The sequence below is a fragment of the Euphorbia lathyris genome, chromosome 8 (assembly GCF_963576675.1).
Source record: "Euphorbia lathyris chromosome 8, ddEupLath1.1, whole genome shotgun sequence".
Taxonomy (NCBI): domain Eukaryota; kingdom Viridiplantae; phylum Streptophyta; class Magnoliopsida; order Malpighiales; family Euphorbiaceae; genus Euphorbia; species Euphorbia lathyris.
In genome coordinates, this window is record NC_088917.1 from 66,181,808 (window position 1) to 66,204,811 (window position 23,004).

The window sequence follows — 23,004 nt, forward strand, 5'->3', positions numbered from 1 at the left end:
GACGTAGAGCGCTTGATGCGCCGGTTAGGAGAACCGAAGAGTGGCAAAGGGATGTAGTGGTGAGGGGTAGGGGAAGACCTAAGCAAACTTGGAGGAGGGTGATCGAGAGTGATATGAGTTTACTGGGAATTGAGGAAAATATGGTAGTGGATAGGAAGGAGTGGAGGGAGCGAATTTGTGTCGCTGACATGACTTGATTTCACGGTTATATATGATGGTTCATGTTAGCCGACCCCGAATCATTTCGGGACTAAGGCTTTGTTGTTGTTTGTTTGTTTGTATTACCCTGTACATAATTGATATGCTATTAGATAAGATATGTATGAGTGACTTGAAAAATTTCAAATCTTTTTGAACATCCTTGAAATTTGGGGGTTTTAGACACCTTTGAGTGCTAGCAGACAATTTAAATCTTCGATTGATGTATGTGCATCTATAAGCTTGCAAAATTTTCCTGCTCAACATGAACAATCTCATCCGGCCATGATGATTCTAACCCTACATATATAAAAGTAAAGCAAAAAGTATTTTCAAATGCTATATTAATAATACTACAAGTATTGCCTTTTCTCCTTATTTCCACATATGCATTGATAGATCTTGCTATATAGGACATAAGGGCTAGAAGGAATAAAAGGGACATATGGTTGAGTTGGTTATATCGCAGGTTTATTGAGGTATCGGATAAGTAGTATATATATATATAGGTGTGGTGTTGATAGGGAAATATATTTGGCTTTCGGGTCTCTTAGTTCTTGGCTAGGAGAAGGGGGAGAAAACCGTAAGCTGTGCTTCGATACCAACTTGTGTTTTCCTTTACTTTCTAATTCATGAATACAAGCCTATTATTCCATATTTCTTACCTTTTGTCTGTGTTCGTGTCTATTTGTGTGTTTGGGTATGCTTTTACTGTGATTCTCATGATGCGCATATCAGGATGAATGTGGCTTTTGTTTATCTTTAGGTATTGCTTTTTGAGTGCTAACGAGACAATTTCTCTTGTGCATTATCTGTATCTTATCTTAATTATGGACAAGACAATAATCGTTGTCTTCATATCATAGGGCTCCTCTTTTTGAAGTCCAAACTGATAAATGGGAGTGTTACTGCTCTGTCGGTTGGGACTCAATTCTCGCTGATTGTGTTGCACCTCAGGTGAATTAAGCTTGAATATCTTGATTATTCCTTTCAAACTTTAAAGTTTAAAGAATTCAAACTTTTGATTATTTGCTGTTTGATAATATTTATGCTTAAAGTATAATCTTGATTTGATGTACTTGTGCCCCACTTCTCAGAATGTTGTTTAGATTATTCTATCATGGTTCTCAAAACTTGGGGAGAAAATAGTTTGTGCGATGAACCCCTATTTACCAATCTCTATTTGAAAGGAATAATCAAAAGTTTGAATTCTTTAAACTTTAAAGTTTGAAAGGAATAATCAAGATATTCAAGCTTAATTCACCTGAGGTGCAGCACAATCAGTGCGAATTGAGTCCCAACCGACAGAGCATTAGCACTCTCAGTTATCAGTTTGGACTTCAAAAAGAGGAGCCCTATGATATGAAGACAAACGTTATTGTCTTATCCATAATTAACATAAGATACACATAATGCGCATGAGCAATTGTCCCGTTAGCACTCAAAAAGCAACACCCAAAAATAAACAAAAGGCACATTCATCCTGACATGTGCATGATGAGAATCATAAAATTAGCATACCCAAACACACAAATAGACAAAAAAAACAGACAAAATGTAGGAAATATGTAATAATAGGCTTGTATTCATGAATTAGAAAGTAAAGGAAGACACAAGTTGGTACCAAAGCACAACCTAGGGCTTTCTCCCCCTTCTCCTAACCAAGAACTAAGACACTCGAAAGCCAAAACTATATTTCCCTATCAACATCACACCTATATATGTATATATATACTACTCATCCAATCCCTCAATAAACCTCTGATATAACCAACTCTAACTAGGAACAACCATGTGTTCCTTTCATTATTTGGGGTAAAAATATAATTATGGAATCATTACTCAAGTAAATAAAGTTGCCCAGTCAGAACTCTCTCTAGTCGGCGACCTCGTAGCAGTTCAAGAATGAAGAATTCATGACTCTTTAAATAAGTCTTTATCATCATAAATTTCTCAATAACCATCCAATGAATGTTATGACTATTTGAAGAGTCTTTGAATGCTCAATGAGGAGTTATACTACTTAATGCTCCTTTAATGCTCTCTTTAATTGCATTAAAGTTGAGAAGTTGCAAAGAAGAATTCAAATCTCCATTAATGTTCTCTTTAATTAAATTAAAGTTAAGAAGTTAGAATAAAGAATTCAATCCTCCATTAATCTTCTCTTTAATGGAATTAAAGTTGAAAGTTACAAGGAATGCATGAAGACATGTGCAACTATAAATACCTACATTAGGGAGCATAAAAGGAGACGTGGAACAGACCTCAACTGAGAGCTGGAACACATCTCAACAGACCTCACCACACTCTTTTTAGCTCTCTTTTAAACTTTTTGTAGTTTTCTTTTTGTTCATTCCATTTCTACCTTTGTAATTGATTCTAGTTTCTATTTCAAAGTTTATTCTCTATTCATCTTTTCTTCTCTTTAGTTTAACAAATTAATTATGTTCTCTAGTTTGCTTTTTTTACTAACTTTCTTGTTTTCCTTCCATCTACCATAAACTAACTCCTCCATAGCTGTCACGTCCGTGTCTAAATTTCTAGAATTTATATTTTGATATTATTATATATTATAATTAGTGGGTGTGTGAAGTTAATTCGGTGTTATAGGAAAAGTTTTGGGTTAATTCGATGGTTTTATGTATAAATTAAAAGTTTAGAATAATTTTTAAAAGATTATATAAAGATAGAGGATCAAACTGGATTTTTTCCAGATTTGGATATATATTCCAAAACCATGTGGATGATCATCATATCTTTGGTTTTTTTTTTCCTTTTTCTTTTCTTTCTCTGCCTCTTCATCATTTTCATCGTTCCTGAACCGTTTCTCCACCGTTTCTTTGATTTACAGAGATTCGACCGTCCGAATCACTCGAAATTGGAACCATAGCATCCTTATATATAGATCTAAGTCCTAACCAAAGAGTTTTTGAGTTTCGGCAGTGTTTGGAGGGAAACGTCTTAGACAGAATTTAGAGCAGAATTGAACGGGTCTGTTTTCCTCAATTAGTGACTAAGGTAAGTAACTATCAACTATATTTTGTTTTCCAGATTAATCCCGGGTTAGTTTTTGTTTTGTTTGCTTTTGTTTTCTTTTTCCTACCAAAAAAAATCAACTATATTTTGAGTTTTATGTATATAGATATATATATAATCAAAGAAGTTTCAGAAATTGATATTTTAAGGATATGCAGGAATTTTGTAAAATTGAGATTTTTCACGATTTTGCTTTTTATTGTGAAATTATGGTTCAAATGAAGCTATTGACTATGCTTCTATGTGAATTTCAGATTTTACTTGATTATGTTGATTTAATGCTTAATTTGGTTGATTTACATATATACATATATGTTTTTGGTTTCAATGTATATATATATTGAATAAAATGAATTTGATGATTTCTTATGCATTGTTTTTGGATTGAGAAATCTGTTGCGGTTATTGTTGTTATTATTTTGGATTGAAATCCAAATATGATTTTTATGATACAAAATGGCTAATTGAAGCCAAATGATTTCTGATTATGAAATAGTTTGGAATTTGATTGTGAAAGGAAATTTGAGTACGTTATGATTTTATGATTTTATATCCATCGAGAGTTATCCGGATCGGTGGTTTTATATTTGAAGATCATGTTCAGTGAGGGACATGGCCTGTGTACACAGTCTGAAGACCTATTGGGTATGGCAGCGAAGTGTTGGGTAAGACCATATGGGATAGGCAATGTTAAGAGACGTCTCGATTATATATATGGTTATGTATTGATACTTAAGGGGAGAAACTCGATGATGGATTCAATGTTTTAAGTTCATTTGGATTATGTTTTCCGTTATGATTGATTTTGATATAAGATTTTACGTTTGATTGATTACGATTTGGTTTGATTATAATATTTTATAAGGTTTTGAACTCAAGAAATGATACAAGATTATATATTTTTGGTTTTTGGTTTACTACTTTGACTATATTATGAACTTTGGTTTTGAGTATATTTTATAAGGTTTTGATTAAATCCCTTTATAAAGGTATATATGTAGCTATGTTAAGTAAAGTTGGTTTTTATAGCTGATTGTTTCTTACTGAGATTTTTGTCTCACGTTTTTAAATGTTTTAATGTTTTTAGGTGAGAAAGTACAGGATATAGAGAATGTTACGACCGATTAGGCGGGATTTGGAAGTGGCTGCTTATTGTTAGAATTATGGTTAGAACTTTGGTATTTCAATTGTAATATAATATGATATTATGATATTGGGATAAATTGGAGACTCATAAGTGTTGATTATGATCTTTCTATTTCACGCCCGATGCCGATTGAGGTCGTTTAGGGTCGGGTGTGACAGTTTGGTATCAGAGCCTAGATTAAATTCTTCGGACCTAAGGCTGATAGTAATTGAGGAATATCGATATTTGGTGATAGCTAAGAAATAATCGATAGTAACTGCGGAATATGGATATTTGGTGATAGTTAAGAAATAATTTGGAATTTTTTTAGGATTGAGTAACTAGCTAATGAGGAGTAGAAATGAGATTTGATGGTTAGTAAAATATTGGGTGTATGAAAATTAGCAAATTATTTGATATTTGGTGATATGGGTTATGAGTAAGTCATAACTTTGAGCTAGAGATGTAGAGAATTGTGTATATAGGTGCTGCTGGAAAATCAGATTCGTACCTGAATCTTGTGATGCATTTTTCGATCAGATATAGGCCGAATCTGTCATGGAGTCCTAAATGAAAGTTCTTTATTTTTATCTTACGTTTCTAGAGGTTTTTGAATCGCCTTAATCAGACTCCGTATGAAAAAGTTATGCTGAAAACGGCATATGTTGGTCATTTTAGCTTTAAACCAGAATTTGGTTTTTGTTTGATTTTTCTCCTTAGTATGACTTGGAATTGATATTTGAGAGTTTAATAGTGGCTGAAAAATATACGTATCTCACATGTGAAGTAAGGTTAGGAGACTTTGAAATGATATGATGAGTTTTGAAGATAATATATATGTGATTAAGAAAGCGAAAATGTGGAGATGTCAATTAATTGTTTTGGAGGTTGATTAATTGGAGATTATGATAGGAGTTTAATAAGTTATGAAATCTTAATTTGAATAAATGATATCCGAATTCGAAGTGCAGATCTATTGTTGAATTTTATCGGGTTGAGGTTTAGAATTATTGAGAGTTATATAAATGATGTTTAGAGAGATACCGATGTCAGTGATCAATGAGAAGTAAAGTGGGAGAATATATTAAGATATGAATTTTGAGGACAAATTTTGCTGATCTTAAGCACAGTTTAAGGTAGGAAATTAAGAGATAAATATGATATAAGAGTATATATATGTTGATAATTGAAATTTTGTAGTACATATATTGTTAATAGAAGTTATTTTTAGTTGAAATTTGTGTGATTATGGTTTAAGTTTATATAAGGATCAAATTGAGTGTTTATAGGTCAAATAAGAAAATCGAATGATATTATAGATTTATTGACTTTTATGGGTGTAAAGATATTATTTGGAGTTATTAATGGGATGTAGGATGATGGGTATAGGAATGATCTATATTGATTTTTCTTATTCTAAGGATTTGATTATAGAGGTTTTATGAAAATAAATAAGTCAATGTGATATTCATAGAGTAAATATGTTATCGATATAAGGTTTATATGTGATTGATGATGATGACTTGGAGTTCATATTAATCATGATTGGGGTGGAAAAAAAAAATTATAGATTTAAGTATTATTATGATGAAATATGATTATAGGTGTATGATGTTTATTGATTCGCATTATTTGAAGTTTAAGAAAAATATAATATCGTACATATTAGTGGTTCAAAAGTGATATGTTTGAAGTCTATAGAACTTCGAGATAGGTGAAATATATTTGATATATATGCAATTGATGAAATCAATTGTGATTTAAATCTATTAAAGTGAGATTTAGTGTATGATAGGAAGATATGAAGATAAAGTTTCTCATATCATATAAAAATTGAATATATGATATTTGAAGTTTTATTGTGAATTATGGTGATGAAATTAACTAGGTTGAAATTGAGAGTTACTAAGAGTTATGTATAAATAATTGGGTAAATTCCAAAAACAACCTCTGTGGTTTGATGTTGTTCCAAAAAAACCCTTGTGGTTTGTTATTACAAAAAAAAGGACTGTGGTTTGCGCCGTTAACCAAAAAACGGAAAATGGCTTAACGGTGTTAAAATGCTGACGTGGCACAGGGGTAAGGTTGGAAATTCGATTTTTTTTATTTTTTTTTAATTTTTCTTTTTTCTTTCTTTTTTCTTTTTCTTTTTCTTCTTCTTCCTCTCCTCCTTCTTCTTCTCTCTCCTCCTTCATCTTCTTCCTTCTCCCTTCTCCCTTCTTCTTATTCCTTCTTCTTCTTCTTCCTTCTCTCCTCCTCCTTCTTCCTTCTCTCCTCCTTCTTCTTTCTTCTTCCTTTTTCTTCTTCCTCCTTCTTCTTCTTCTTTTTTTCTATTCTTTTTTTTTTAAATTCCCTTACTCGAAGAAATCTGGAATTTTCCCGAAATCTGGAATTTCTAGATTTCGGGAAAATTCCAGATTTCTTCGGAAATCTGGAAAATTTCCAGATTTGCGACGGAAATCTGGAAAATTTCCAGATTTCCGTCAGAAATCTGGAATTTTCTAGATTTCCGAAGAAATCTGGAAATTTCCGAAACTTAAAAAAAAAGAAAAAAATAAAGGAAGAAGAAGAGGGATGAAGAAGAAGAAGAATGGAGGAGGGGAGAAGAAGGAAGAAGAAGAAGAAGAAGGGAAGAAAGAGGAGGAGAAGAAGGAGGAGGAGGAGGAGGAGAAGAAGAAGAAGAATGAGGAGGAAAAGGAAAAGAAGAAAAAGAAAAAGAAAAATTAAAAAAAATAAAATTTCAGAAATTTAAAAAGAAAAAGAAGAAGAAGAGAAGAAAGAGGAGGAGAAGAAGGAGGAGGAGGAGAAGAAGAAGAAGGAAAAGGAAAAGAAGAAAAAGAAAAAGAAAAATAATTAAAAAAAAAATTTCCAACTCTACCCCTTGCCATGTCAGTATTTTTAACGGTGTTAAGCCCTTTTCCGTTTTTCGGGTAACGGCGTAAACCACAATCCTTTTTTTTGTAAAAATAAACCACATGGGTTTTTTTGGAACAACATGAAACCACATGGGTTGTTTTTGGATTTTACCCTAAATAATTGGTACAGTGATGTGGATATGGATAAAGGATGAAGTTAATGAAAGGAAACATTAGAATTTGTGGTCTTATGATGATAGGAATCTTGATAATTTGAAATAATTTTGTGATCTTGGAGATTATTTGAGGAAGAAAATTTAGATTGGAGACTATGAATTTCGTGGACGAAATTTTTTAAGGTGGGGAGAATTGTCACGTCCGTGTCTAAATTTCTAGAATTTATATTTTGATATTATTATATATTATAATTAGTGGGTGTGTGAAGTTAATTCGGTGTTATAGGAAAAGTTTTGGGTTAATTCGATGGTTTTATGTATAAATTAAAAGTTTAGAATAATTTTTAAAAGATTATATAAAGATGGAGGATCAAACTGAATTTTTTCCAGATTTGGATATATATTCCAAAACCATGCGATGATAATCCTATCTTTGGTTTCTTTTTTTCCTTTTTCTTTTCTTTCTCTGCCTCTTCATCATTTTCATCGTTCCTGAACCGTTTCTCTACCGTTTCTTTGATTTACAGAGATTCGACCGTCCGAATCACTTAAAATTGGAACCATAGCATCCTTATACATAGATCTAAGTCCTAACCAAAGAGTTTTTGAGTTTCGGCAGTGTTTGGAGGGAAACGTCTTAGACAGAATTTAGAGCAGAATTGAACGGATCTGTTTTCCTCAATTAGTGACTAAGGTAAGTAACTATCAACTATGCAGGAATTTTGTAAAATTGGGATTTTTCACGATTTTGCTTTTTATTGTGAAATTATGGTTCAAATGAAGCTATTGACTATGCTTCTATGTGAATTTCAGATTTTACTTGATTATGTTGATTTAAGGCTTAATTTGGTTGATTTACATATATACATATATGTTTTTGGTTTCAATGTATATATATATTGAATAAAATGAATTTGATGATTTCTTATGCATTGTTTTTGGATTGAGAAATCTGTTGCGGTTATTGTTGTTATTATTTTGGATTGAAATCCAAATATGATTTTTATGATACAAAAGGGCTAATTGAAGCCAAATGATTTCTGATTATGAAATAGTTTGGAATTTGATTGTGAAAGGAAATTTGAGTACGTTATGATTTTATGATTTTATATCCATCGAGAGTTATCCGGATCGGTGGTTTTATATTTGAAGACCATGTTCAGTGAGGGACATGGCCTGTATACACAGTCTGAAGACCTATTGGGTATGGCAGCGAAGTGTTGGGTAAGACCATATGGGATAGACAATGTTAAGAGACGTCTCGATTATATATATGGTTATGTATTGATACTTAAGGGGAGAAACTCGATGATGGATTCAATGTTTTAAGTTCATTTGGATTATGTTTTCCGTTATGATTGATTTTGATATAAGATTTTACGTTTGATTGATTACGATTTGGTTTGATTATAATATTTTATAAGGTTTTGAACTCAAGAAACGATACAAGATTATATATTTTTGGTTTTTGGTTTTTGGTTTACTACTTTGACTATATTATGAACTTTGGTTTTGAGTATATTTTATAAGGTTTTGATTAAATCCCTTTATAAAGGTATATATGTAGCTATGTTAAGTAAAGTTGGTTTTTATAGCTGATTGTTTCTTACTGAGATTTTTGTCTCACGTTTTTAAATGTTTTAATGTTTTTAGGTGAGAAAGTACAGGATATAGAGAATGTTACGACCGATTAGGCGGGATTTGGAAGTGGCTGCTTATTGTTAGAATTATGGTTAGAACTTTGGTATTTCAATTGTAATATAATATGATATTATGATATTGGGATAAATTGGAGACTCCTAAGTGTTGATTATGATCTTTCTATTTCACGCCCGATGCCGATTGAGGTCGTTTAGGGTCGGGTGTGACAATAGCTAGAGCTATGGTGGATCCTGATCAAAATATATGATTTACTTGCAATCCGATTTCAAGTTCATAATTTATTAATTAGAGATTTAAAATATGGAGCTTAATTTCCTAGTTAGATATTTGGCCAATATTGACCTAAATTACAATTAATGATTTTGGTTGACCGACACTAAGATAATTAATAGAATTACATAGTTTAGACTTGTGTCAATGCGGTGCGGTTTTCAGGGTTTAGTTTCACGACTTTGGGGTTATTTCAGAGAATTTAGTGCTTTCATTATACCTTTATTCTCGACTGGACCAAAGCTAGGGTAAGTGTATGTGAAATAAGATTAATTTTGACTGGACCAAAGCTAGGTTAATTACATTAGAAAATAATCAATGTCTCTAGATTAAAACTTAATAACTCGAACATGATTGTTGAGAGGATTATATATTAGGTTAGGTAAAGTCTTGCTCTAACACCTTTATCATAAGAGTTAATAAATGTTGTTTTTCTTTTCTTTAATTAATTGAGTGTATTTATTTTAGTTTTTAGTTTAGTAAACATCAAATCCAAAATTGATTACTTAAATAATAGAAATTCGCAAATATAAATAGCTATAAAACACAATCCTCGTGGAAACGATACTCTACTTACTAAAACGATAGGGTGCACTTGCCCTTAGTTTTGCATAATACACATTTCGTCCATCACTACACAAGCATCGTAATGTTATACATCAATAAGGAATTACGTTTTTTTACCTAGTTGTGTGTGTTGAGATTTAAGAGAATTGTTGTTGATAGATGTTGCCCTCTTTATCGTTCAGATGAATAAGATTTGTTTTATGCCCTTATCCGCTACCAAATCGCCAAATATACCTAAAATTTCTCTTCCGTAGGTCACCGCAGTGATGTAACGTCCAAATTTGCGGATTTCTAAAGATTGTTGTTGTCTCGGTTTGGAGCTAACGAGTTAGAAGTAACAACTATACTTTGTTAGGCCCGATAGGATAATCGAGACAATAATATTTGGAAAATTTCTTCTTCACCAACAGGATTTATTTTTCGCAATGCTACGATCCAAATGGCAGCAAGCTCAGTGCGCAGGGGCCAATATTAGTTTTAGTGTTGTTTCGACTTTAGTTTCTTGGACTCCTCTTACGACAAGATCTCAAATTGATTTTTGATAGTATTGTTTCTACCTCGCTTGACTGTTTGGGGTATAGCTTTGTGGTTAGAGATTCAAAATGTAAGATGGTGTTTGCAAACAACACTATGCTTATTGGTTCCCTCAACCCCTTGGTTGGCGAAGCTTTTAGCTATCGTGAAGCGTTAAGCTGGTTTAAATCCTCAGGCCTTACTAATATTAGTTTCGTGTCTGACTCTGACTTCTTATTACTACACTTTATAAAGAATGTAGCAAATTATTCATTTGGTTCTATCAAATTATTCTAACCCGAGCTTCTAATTCTGAATCTGATTGTAGAGAATGAAGTCTTGTCCCTCCCACCATTTTATGCAATGCCCTTCGGTCGGATTTTCAATAAATCTCTTTCCTTTGTTAAAAAAATTAATTCTTATAGTTTACTAATATTAAAGAAATAATCCACGGTGTTTCGCAATGGTTTTTTCCTAAATATTTCACTCATGTAATCAGTTTCAACATTAGACCTGTTTATTCATTGAAAATTCCTGTCCTCTGTAATTTAATATATAACAATGTAATTTAATATATAGCAATGTATAGTAGTGCCCACGTAATCCTAAGTGCTCACATGACCAAATTAATTAATCAATTACTAAACTCTTAATTGGATAAAATTACACACTAAACTCTTAATTGGATAAAATTACAACGAGATAACAAGCAAAATTGTTGGGTAAATTATGATCTCTAAACTTCAAAAATCAATGAGTTTGACTCATTTTACTTATGATCAAAATGATCACTCCAAATAATATATAGTAAATTTAATAAAAAAAAATGATATTCTAAACCTCTTTAAGATTTTAAATAGTTTTGAAATCGTTTAAATTTATTTAGTAAGGAAAGAAAAGGTAGTTATTTAGTGAGAAAATTTATAAAACAGTTAGTTGCGTCCTACAAAAAAAAAAAAAAATAGAACAGTCAGTTGCGAAATTAAAAATAGTTTTCCATATAAAATATATAACTAAATAACTTTAATTCTTAAACTTCTACATTTTGCAATTCTCACCATTCATTTTGACCTTGTCGAGATAAAAAAAAAAGGTAATTAATTTATTAGTCCTTATATTTTAACAAAACATACTGTTTAGTCCCTGTAGTTTCAAAAACACATGGTAAGGTCCTTAACCTTTTTCTCAGTGAACTGTTTAATCATTCCGACTGTTTGTTAGATTTTTTTACCGTTTATGGCTTCGAAAATGACTAAATTACCCTTTACTATTTACCTTCAAACTTTAGAAGAGGAAATCCAATTTAGAAGAAGAAGCTATTTGTATGAAGAACAAGAAAAACAGACCCAATGTTTACAAATTTGAACGATTAAAAAAAAATCAAGAAGAAAAACATTCAAAGTTGATTTCAGATGCATTAGAGTTTAAACGAAAGGAAAATAAAGGAAAAGAAGAACGCAAATCCAAATTGACTAACAAAATCTTCATGAGAGTCTAACGGCAGGGACTAAACAGTTCACCGAGAAAAACATTAGGGACTAAACAGTTCATCGAGAAAAATGTTAGAGACTTTATCATGTATTTTTGAAAATACAGGGACTAAACAGTGTGTTTTGTCAAAATATAAGAACTAATAAATTAATTAGCCTAAAAAAATGGTCATTATGTTAAGGCTTGATTAAATGAGAGGTTTAGTTGGGTTAGTAAAGATTGATGGAAACCCTTATCGGGGAAAATGTTGCATGGAAACTCTTCATTAGCGTTTCCTCATTTCGTGTCCGTTTCCAATTCTTTTCCGTTTCCTAGCTAATTTTTCTTAGAAATAACGTTTCCAACATCCGTATCCGTTTCGTTTCCCGTTTCCGTGCAACATAGAGATTGCAATTCTTCCAATTTTTGTGCCCACCAATTTGGCGGGTTTGGAAGGGTTGAACCTTCCTCTTCCTTTATTTACCCTTTCCAACTCTCCATCCAATCAAACTCTTAATAAAATATAAACTAAAAAGAAGAAAAAAAGAGAGAACAAGAGGAAGTTGTTTACCCGTATAACATTAGACATAAATACAGAAAAGTAATCATCTTCAAAAATCAAGTCAGATGTTCTCCTTTTTCTTATTTCAGTAATTCATGCTGCCAAGCATAAAGAAAAAAAGACAGTATCTTTCCTGCCTACTACAATATCCAGAAAGACATTCAGAAATGATCAAGCAAATGCACGACTCCCAAATCAAATTCCAGTAAAAATCACCAATTCCTGCAAAAACAACGCAAAAAACCTCAACTTCTTGAAAATGTACACAGGATTGGAGCATGCACTCATTCAAACACATGTTCCAACAATTTCGGGTGCACAGAAAAGCATATTTTTCAAGCAATGCAGTCGCATCTCGTGGACACTCCTATGATAATGCAATTACTCATATTTATGTTGATACTGATCTGTTTTACTTATTTTCATAATGTAGGACCGAGAAATGTGGAGCAAGGGAAAGCAGCAGATTAATCGATTAAGCTGTGTACTTTAGAAGCAAAGGATAAGTTGGATAAATCAGTTGCATCTTATGGATGCTACAAGATCTCAAGTGAATTGTGCTCATTCAAAAAACACGGGCTTCAAAATGCGTACCAAGTAAAAAAAACACTTAAATGAGTAGATCATAGTCCAGGTTTCAGAATAACTAAATCAAAAATAAACCAGCCAAATTTTTCTTAAAAGAAAAAACACTTAAATGAGTAGATCATATTCCAGGTTTCATAATAACTAAATTAAAAATAAACTAGCCAAATTTTTCTTAAAAGAAAAAACAGAATCATCCAGAGATTTATTAGCTTCCTACACGATGCAAGACTGCGTTATCCTAGTTAAGCCACTATCCAAGCATCCAAATCCAATTCCTAATAGTAGAATGCAGGAAAAGCAATCTCCATAAAGTTGAAAGTTTGGTTCATGCAATCCAATTTACATATAATAGGATCAAACGAGATGTTAAAAACAATTAAAGTAGATCGAATAAAAATAGGTAGTTTAACATTGTCCTACATTTCCCCAGTCCAAGAAAAAATAGTGTTCCCATCTTTCAGCTCAATCTTTTCAAATATGCTACTCCTCCTACCTTTGAGATCTTAACTCAAATGGAGATTAAGGATTCAAAAGAAACTTAAGAAATAAATAACAAATTGTGTAGTTTAAGGAAACCACATAAGAATTGCTTCAAGAATTCGAAACATCAGAAGCAAAGAAGTACACAGAAAAGGTCACAATTAATACTTTTATCTTTTGTTCATTGAATTTATTTTATATTCATGGCAAGTATTTATCAAATAACAAACTGTATTACCAGTTGACTAAAAGCATAGTTGTTAAAGGCGCAAGGCGCACTAAGGCACCAAGGGGTCCTGGAGCCTAGGCTCAAGGCTCAAGGCGAGGCGCGCCTTAGAAACACGAGGCGCATAAAATAAAATAAAAATATATACTCTTTTACTAGTTAAGCATAAACAAAAAAAAAAAACACTTATGACCACACAAACAAAACAAAACCACATAAAAACATAATACTAAATCATAAATGCAAAGAACACCAAATTAAGTTCATACTTCATAAAGACACCTAATACTTAACTTCTTAAATGTTAATAACCATTCATTGTCAATCAAAAAGAACACACAACAAAAACTAATAATCATCACCATCAAGATCATCCTCCAAATTAATATGGTCCTCTCCATATACTTAACGTGACTTCTCCTAATCTTTCTCTATTCTTTATATATTTAATTAAGAATGTGACGCTTCATATTCTTATTTAAAGGGTTCAGATTAATCTTATTTAAGTTAGATTAGTGGTTGAGATTAATAAAGCAGTTATTTAAAAAAAAAAAAAACTGTAAAACTGTAAAAGAAACCCTAAGTAAAAAACTGCCGGTGCACCAGGCTCCAAGGCACGAGCGAGGCGCACAAAGCGAGAGCCTTTTTTACAGCGCATCAATTTTAAGGTTCAAGGCTCAAAACCTTGAGCCTTGCTCGAGGCGTGCCTTTAACAACTATGATTAAAAGTAAAAAAAAAAAAAAAACAATGCACCACTTCTCAGCCATGTATTTCTTTCATGATGAAACTTTATAATATCTACTAGGCACTTCTTTCTTCTCTACACAAAAATCATAAATGGGCATATCTCAGCAAGTTAATGCCACGAAAATCCACATTGTTGCATGATATGGTCACACACTAACCACATTAGCAACATCCACTACTCATGTCTTTTGTTAAGTAGTTTCTATCACTCAGAATTCTTTCATCAGTAACAGTGAAACTCTAAAACCAGTCCGTCGGAAAATTTGAGTATCATTCTTCTACTCTTTCATCTATTATTTCTTTAGGTAAGACATTATGTGCGAGATAAATATTTATCAATTAAACCAATAACAGAAACCATTTCTTCATTGCAACTAGTTCCAGGTTGGCTATATACATCCTTTTTTTCTATCCGGTCCTGTTGGAAATAAAATCTTGACAGATCTAGCACTTGGAGGTCAAGTTTAATCACTGATATCCATGTCCGTCTCAGTCCACTTGTATTACTTTTACTTTCAATGATTTACCCACTTGACCATCCACAGAACAGCTCTGAACATGTCTGACCAATTACCTTAAATCTTTTACTTTATCCTCAATAGGTGCCAGTCCCAGACCTACCTTTTCTCGATTATTAAATAACGATTTCTCCTTACGAACACATAACTTCTGCTCTTGCCTAAAAATCTCACAAGCTATGCATAGTTAAATAAAGAACTAAAAGATAAAATAATAACAGCCTCTCCAACTTGTCAACCTCCCAGTTTGGAGTTTCAAAATATTAAGATGTTCCTAAAACAGATAAAATTTTGGCATTAGGAAAATTGTATTAACAAATCCTTGGAGCCACATAGTTTTATTGATAAAATGCTAAAAACAAATGTTCTCCAGCCAATGCTTTAGGCATCCACGAAGGCGCATTGACTAATTAAATAGGTATACTCAACAAAACATTTTACAACTCGCATCACTCAAATGCTTAAGCAAGTTTCAATCCTTTGTAATCCTATATCCAAATCCCACAAATAGATCCAAGTGGAAAGAATACAAAACCTTAATGTTAGAAACAACAAAGAAAATGTAATCTAGACCTTGTTACGATCACACAAATTAGCACCCACAGATTTTCGTATTTTAACAAATAAGCATCAATCAAATTGCTCAACAAACACATAATACATCCAATAAGTAAGCTGCAATATGTCCATCAACAACGCTAAAAATAACATGCCAATCAATTACAAATAAAAGAACACCTGTGTATCAAACCAAAGTATAGAATCATTGCCCTTATAGAAGAAAAAAAATCAACCCAGACATGAGAAATACCAGAATTGAGAGATCGATGAATCGATCAACCAAGGAATCAGTGGCCCTCGTGCTGCTTATGCTCAAGATGGCGACGTTCCTCGGGAAGAGCAACAAGATAGGAAAAGATCATGCCTCCAAAGCAGACATGGTAGAGAGGAGTAATGGAATCGGTCTCGATGTACTTGGCACGGTAGTTTTCCAAGCCTCTCTCCACAGATTTCTTCAAGTAATCAATCGAAAGCATCGGCTTCACATGGTTAGGCAATTCCTTCACCTTCAACCCCTTAATCTCGCTGTAAAATTTCCTTAGTGCCATTTCTTTGAGTATGGATTGCCGATAAATTTGATGAAATAGGCTTGAAAAGCGAAAACCCTAACCCCAAAACGCGAATTGGGAGATCTAAAATTCCGATGGTGGAAGATTGGCAGAGTGAAGAGAAGATTTCTTAATGACCTGATGTGGATGGAAGATCTGGTGCATTCAATTTGACGGCCTTCGCTCAATCTGAACCGTTAAAATGTAATACTTTTATATTGGCTCAAATCCTTATTTAGCTCCTCATCCATGTAAAAAGTGAATTACTATATCCAGTCTCAAATTCCCACCCCTAGTCCTGTGAAAAAACCGAAATACCCTTTACACAATTTGTAGAATTTTCAAATCCTCTCAAATAACTTAAACTCTCTTTAATCTAATCCGGACTAATTTATCAACGAAAGGGACCTATGATACGTATTCCCGTTTGATTTTGATGTTTTTTTGGACGTTTTTTGCATCGGATTTTTCTAGTATTCGAAATCAGAATCGGGACATGGAGGCGTGTGGACATCACGCCATCACCTCTGGTACGGCGTATGAACATCACGCCGCACCACAGGCGATGGCGTATGAATATCACGCCTCACCGTGGCGTGATATTCATACGTCGTCACCTGTGGTGCGGCGTGATGTTCATACGCCGCACCAGAAGTGACGGCGTGATGTTCATACGCCCGTGTAGCGTATGGGCAATTATTTATTTACTTTTTTTAATTTAGTTAAATTAAATTAAATTTTTGTAATTTTTAGTTTGTTTAATTTAGTTTAACTAAATTTTTATGTTGTAAATTTTAGTTAAGTGCAGTTGTTGTAAATTTTATTTTGTTAATTTAGTTTAACTAAATCTTTATTTTGTTAATTTTAGTTAAATTTTATTTTGTTAATTCAGGAATTTACGGGTTTAATTCAATAGCGGACTAATTTTTTTTGCCCTCCCGACATGCGGGCGTGTGGCTATCACGCCTCACCGTGTGGTCGAGCGTGATAGCTACACGCCTCACCGTGTGGTCGGGCGTGATAACCACACGCCCGACCACACGGTGAGGTGTGGGGCTATCACGCCCGACCACACGGTGAGGCGTGATAGCCACACGCCCCCGTGTTGGGAGAGCAAAAAAAATAGCTTTTTCCCACCCTTAATCCATGAAAGGGCATTTTCGTCCTTTCACGGGGCTAGGGGTGGGAATTTGAGGCTGGGTATAACAACACCCAAAATTTATCATTACTTCCAAACTTATTTTAATTTGTAAATTTTACCTAATTTAGATGGAAATTTAACATGTCTTAAAAAAAAATTGACACGTAAAATAATTTAATTAAATTAACAAAAAAAAGGTAAAAAGGTAAATTCATAAAATAAAATTTAATCAAAGTCCAAATATTAAAATGTTATATGTTAAGTTGAAGATTGTTGATGATGGGTTCGAGTTCGAAGCGACAGACACCGGAGGAGAAAAGATTGATTATAGGTGGTGTGTGGTTGGATCACTTGTGACGAACAAAAACTTTAATTTTGAAATTTTCAAACATCGAATGGCTAGTATATGGAGACCGGGGAAGGGTTTAACAACTTTTGAGATTGGGGGAAGTTTGATTTTGTTTAGGTTTTATCATCCGTATGATCTGAAATGGGTTAGTGAAAATGGTCCTTGGACTTTTGATAATCAATTGTTGATTTTGTATACTCTGAAAGAGGGAGAAGATCCATCTGCGACTCAATTGACACATACAAATTTCTGGATACAGATTTATGGTCTTACACAGAATTTGTTTACTGAGACAATGGCACATGCATTGGGAAATTTCATTGGGTCTTATGTATCTATGGACTCAAAAGCGAAATAGATAAATGAGCAAAGTTATCTCCGTGTGCGAGTTAGCGTGGATATCAGACAACCATTACAAAGGGGGAAAAAAGTAAGAAGGGCAGGAGGAGATTGGTTGAACTGTGTCTTTAAATATGAAAAATTGCCAACTATATGTTTTATATGTGGTCTAATTGGACATTTGGATAGACATTGTGAGATCTTTTTTCGTAGTAAGGAAGAGGACTTAGTGAGGGCTTGGGATACCTCTATAAAGGCTCCCTTACGTCGTGCTAGTGTTATGGGAGGAGAAAGATGGTTGAAAGAAGAGGCTAGGCCCGAAGGAAATATGGTATATGGCTCAAACAGAAATGCAGGTAGTAGTACATCGGGACAGATGAAGGAACCAACTCCTAGACATAATCTCCGGCATCTATCAAAGAACTTTGGTGTAAGCTTTTATGATCAGGAGGGTGTGGAAATCACTCCAGTTAATCTCTTGCAATCAGAAACCGGATTAGAAGTAGGAGAGGAAAGGAAAAGACAAAGGGGAGAACTTGTTGCATTTCAACCAAAACTAATTGAGACTATACAGGAGGTAACCATTCAAACCATGGAAGTTGATGATCTATCCCCAAACCAGGAAAATGATAATAAAGCTTGTGAGAAAGAACAGAGAAACCAAAAAGTTCAAAACAAAGTTGAACAACAAACAAGACAGGCAGGCCAAATGGTCTGCCCATAGCAATGAAAATCTTTAGTTGGAACTGCTAAGGTTTGGGCAACACTAGGGCAGTTCCTATTCTGTATGAGTTCATCAAAGCTCATAGGCCTGATGTTATTTTCTTGTATGAAACTCTGGTTTGTCAATCTCGCATTGAAGCTATAAAGGTATGCATTGGTTTTGAAGGGTGTTTTGTTATTGATAGGATTGGGAGAAGTGGAGGAATATGTGCTTTTTGGAGGAAGGCCAGTATGTGCTCCTTAAGGTCATTTTCACCAAATTACATTGATTTGACTGTAAATGACCCTAGTGATGGAGACTGGCGCCTTACTGGTTTTTATGGGTATCCGGAGAGAGCTAGACGAAGGACTTCTTGGGATTTACTAAGGAGCCTTGCTGCCGCCTCTTCTCTCCCATGGTCTATTTTGGGAGATTTTAATATCTACTTGTTCATAGTGATAAACAAGGGATAAATTAGCATCCGGAGTGGTGCTATAAGGGATTTAGAGATACGTTGACTGATTGTGGCCTTATTAATATTCCATTACAAGGTTCTCCGTATACATGGGTACGACATAGAGGTAAACCAAATGAAGTTCAAGAGAAGTTAGATCGAAGCCTTTGTACATAAGCGTGGGGAAGGCGTTTTCCTGGTAATTTTTGTGTTAATTCTATTGCTCCCACTTTAGATCACTCCCCAATAATATTGCATACGTCAACCGACTTAGCTGTTTTGAGGCAAAAGCAGTTCAGATTCGAGCAATGATGGCTAAGGGATGAGGAGATTTGGAATGTGATTAAGGAGGCATGGGGATCAGATAATCAAACGGCACTGAGTTCGCGGTTAACACATGTGGCAGAAGTGCTTATGAGATGGAGCAGAATTAGTGATGTCAATTTTTGTCAGAAAATTGAAGAATTAAAAGTGAAATTAATACAATTACGTGATGTGGGAGGTCCAAATAATAGTGATGAGTATGAGTCGACCCGAGCTGAGTATGTGAGAATTATGGTTCAAGAGGAAGACCACTGGAAATAGAGAGCAAAAGTCTTATGGCTACAGGAGGGAGATCTGAATACTCATTTTTACCACTCTTTCGCTAATGGAAGACAGAAGCAGAATAGTTTAACAGGGCTTAGGAATAATGCAGGAGAATGGATTGATGATAAAGATGGGATGGGGCAGATTGCAATACAGTATTTTGAATCGGTTTTCTCTGACAGTAATAGCGAATGGAGAGAAGTAGTAGATTTAATGCAGCCACGCATCACTGATCGGGACAATGAGCAATTACTGCGACCACTTACAAAACAGGAATTCAAGAGAGCATTATTTGATATGCATCCTGATAAGGCTCCAAGACCTGATGGATTTAATCTAGGATTTTATCAAAAATTCTGGGATATAATTGGAGATGATAGCTTCACTACTGGGTCAACATGGTTTGATCAAGGTATGTTTCCATCTAAGCTTAATAATACTATCATTACTCTCATTCCAAAATGTGAGAATCCTGTTATTATGACTGAACTTCGTCCGATAGCATTGTGTAATGTTATACTCAGAATTTTCTCCATAGTCTTAGCGAATAGATTGAAAATGCTTTTGCCTGGGATTATCTCTGAAAATCAATCTGCTTTTATTAAAGGGAGGTCTATTCATGACAACGTTTTGATCGCATTTGAACTTATTCATAGCATTAACAATAACGTTGCCAAGAAAGTAGGAAATGTGGCATTAAAGGTTGATATGAGTAAAGCATATGACAGGGTGGATTGGAATTATCTAAGAGAATTGATGCTAAAGTTGGGTTTTGCAGATAAATGGGTAAATTTGATAATGCGTTGTGTAACTTCTGTGCAATATATGGTTAGAATAAATGATCAGTTGGTTGGTCCTGTTTGCCCAAAAAGAGGACTTCGCCAAGGTGATCCACTATCACCGTACTTATTCCTGCTTTGTGTTGAAGGGTTGACGTCATTATTGGTGGCAGCTGAGAATAGGGGGTTATTGCATGGTTGCCGAGTTAAGCGAGGGGCGCCTGCGATTTCACATTTGCTCTTTGCTGATGATTCATTCTTATTTTGCCAAGCTACTATATCTGAAAGTAGAGTGTTAAAAAAATTACTTAGATCATATGAATTAGCTTCGGGGCAAGCTATAAATTTCCAAAAATCTGGAATCATGTTTAGTAGAAATGTGGCAAATGACCTAGCTATGGGAATTTCTAGCATTTTGGGTATTACTAATCCGTTGAATACGGGAAGGTATTTGGGTCTTCCATCATTGGTGGGTAGAACGAAACGAGCAATCTTTGCACACTTCAGAGACAGATTATGGCAGCGGTTACAACGCTGGAGAGGGAAAGGAATATCAAAAGGTGGTAAGGCTACACTTATTAGGTCAGCTGGACAAGCCATACCAATCTATTTCATAAGTGTATTATTGCTCCCTATATCAACGGCTGAGGAATTACAACGAATGCTGAATTCGTTTTGGTGGGGTAATAAAAAATCAGGTGAGAGAGGACTGAATTGGATGGCATGGGATAGATTATGTGCTCCAAAATTGATGGGAGGACTGAGTTTTCGAAATTTCACAGCCTTTAATCTTGCTATGTTGGGAAAACAGGGATGACGGTTATTTACCAATCCATCTTCGCTTGTTAGTAAAGTTTTCAAAGCTAAATATTATCCAAGAGGGGATTTTATGGGGGGCCTCATTGGGGCATTCACCAAGTTTTATATGGCGAAGTATCTGGAGTTCTCAACTAATCATTAAAGAAGGAATCAGATGGAAAATTGAAAACGGTCAATCAATAAATGTGTGGAGTGAGAGATGGTTACGTGATGAAGAGGATGGCTATATACGAACCCCTATAGTAGAAGGGTTGGATTATTTAAAAGTTAATGATTTGTTTATCCATAATTCCAGGGATTGGGATGAAGAGCTGTTGGAGGAAATTTTTTAGCATAGAGACGTTACAGAGATTCATAAACTGTCCGTTGGTACTTTGAGTAGTGAGGATCGGTTAATATGGAAATTCCATTCTTCAGGACGTTACACAGTGAAAAGTGCTTACCGATTGGCTACAACGTTGGAAGGAGGTGAGAGATTTCATGTTCAGGGAGCATGGAAAAAAACTGTCACACCCGACCCTTTTTGACCTCAATCGGCATCGGGCGTGAAATAGAAAGATCAGAATCAATACCTATAAGTCTCCAAATTATCCGAATATCATAAATTTTAAGTTTTTCGAGTATTCCTCTTAGATATATATTATAAACGAATTCATATATGTACTACATTCAAGCCCCAAAATATAATCCAATACAATCAAATTTCCAATGAAAGGCAAATGTCCTAACTAAAGACCAAGTCACCGACTTGATACTTCAACCTCGTTTATCAACTCGTAACTTCTTCTATACCTTGCTCTTTCTCGCCTAAAACATTAAAACATTTAAAAACGTGAGACAGAAATCTCAGTAAGTAATTATCAACTATATAAATTAATTATACTAAAAATAACTATATCTATAGTTTAATTTTCAAAATGCATCATATAAAATTCATATTCTTAAAAATGAATATTTTATGGATTAAACCATAATAAAATAGTCAAATGGTACTTTTAACAAAACTTTCAACTTAAAATATCAAGCTTGCTATCATTTCTTAAAATATCAAGCATTGTCAAAACGTAAATCAATGTATTAAAATACTTAATATCAAAACATGTATTCAAATCAACCGTAAATCAATAAACACTTCATAAACCGTATTACGATAAAATACTTCATAAATCGTATTTAGATAAATACCTCATAAATTGTATCTCAATAAATATTTCATAAACCGTATATCAATAAATTCTTCATAAATCATATCTCAATAAACACTTCATAAATCGTATCCATCCGAGAGATAATCCCCGTATATATCAATCCCCACAATATAATAGAATCGAGATATCTCATAATTTGCCCATCCCGCATGGTCTTACTCAACACTTCTTTGCCATACCCGATAGGTCTTTCAACTGTGTACACAAGCCGTATTTCTCACTAAATACGGACTTTAATAAAAACCACATATCCGGATTACTCTTGATGGATACTAAAAATATTATAATTTCATAATATAATTTAAAATCAGAAATATATATATATATATATCAAAATATATATAACTCATAAACAAACATCATAATGTTTTATCAACACATTTACTCAATCAATTTCCAAAATATTCCATCATAAATCATTATTGTACTAAAATCATCAATAAATAATTTAAAAATATACTTTATTTCAATAAATCATAAATTCATCAAAATTGCAACTTTAACAATCTTTAATTAAAAC

General features: G+C 33.6%; 1 protein-coding gene across 1 annotated transcript; it reads right to left on the minus strand.

Annotated features, from left to right (window-relative positions):
* Nucleotides 1–12,428: 12,428 nt before the first annotated feature.
* On the minus strand, nucleotides 12,429–16,254 carry LOC136203562 (uncharacterized). Its single transcript, XM_065994750.1, has 2 exons — nucleotides 15,807–16,254; nucleotides 12,429–12,657 (listed from the first exon to the last, which is right to left on the minus strand). Exon 1 carries the CDS (start codon nucleotides 16,102–16,104, stop codon nucleotides 15,844–15,846), a length of 261 nt encoding a protein of 86 aa, XP_065850822.1. The 5' UTR covers nucleotides 16,105–16,254; the 3' UTR covers nucleotides 12,429–12,657; nucleotides 15,807–15,843.
* Nucleotides 16,255–23,004: the final 6,750 nt, after the last annotated feature.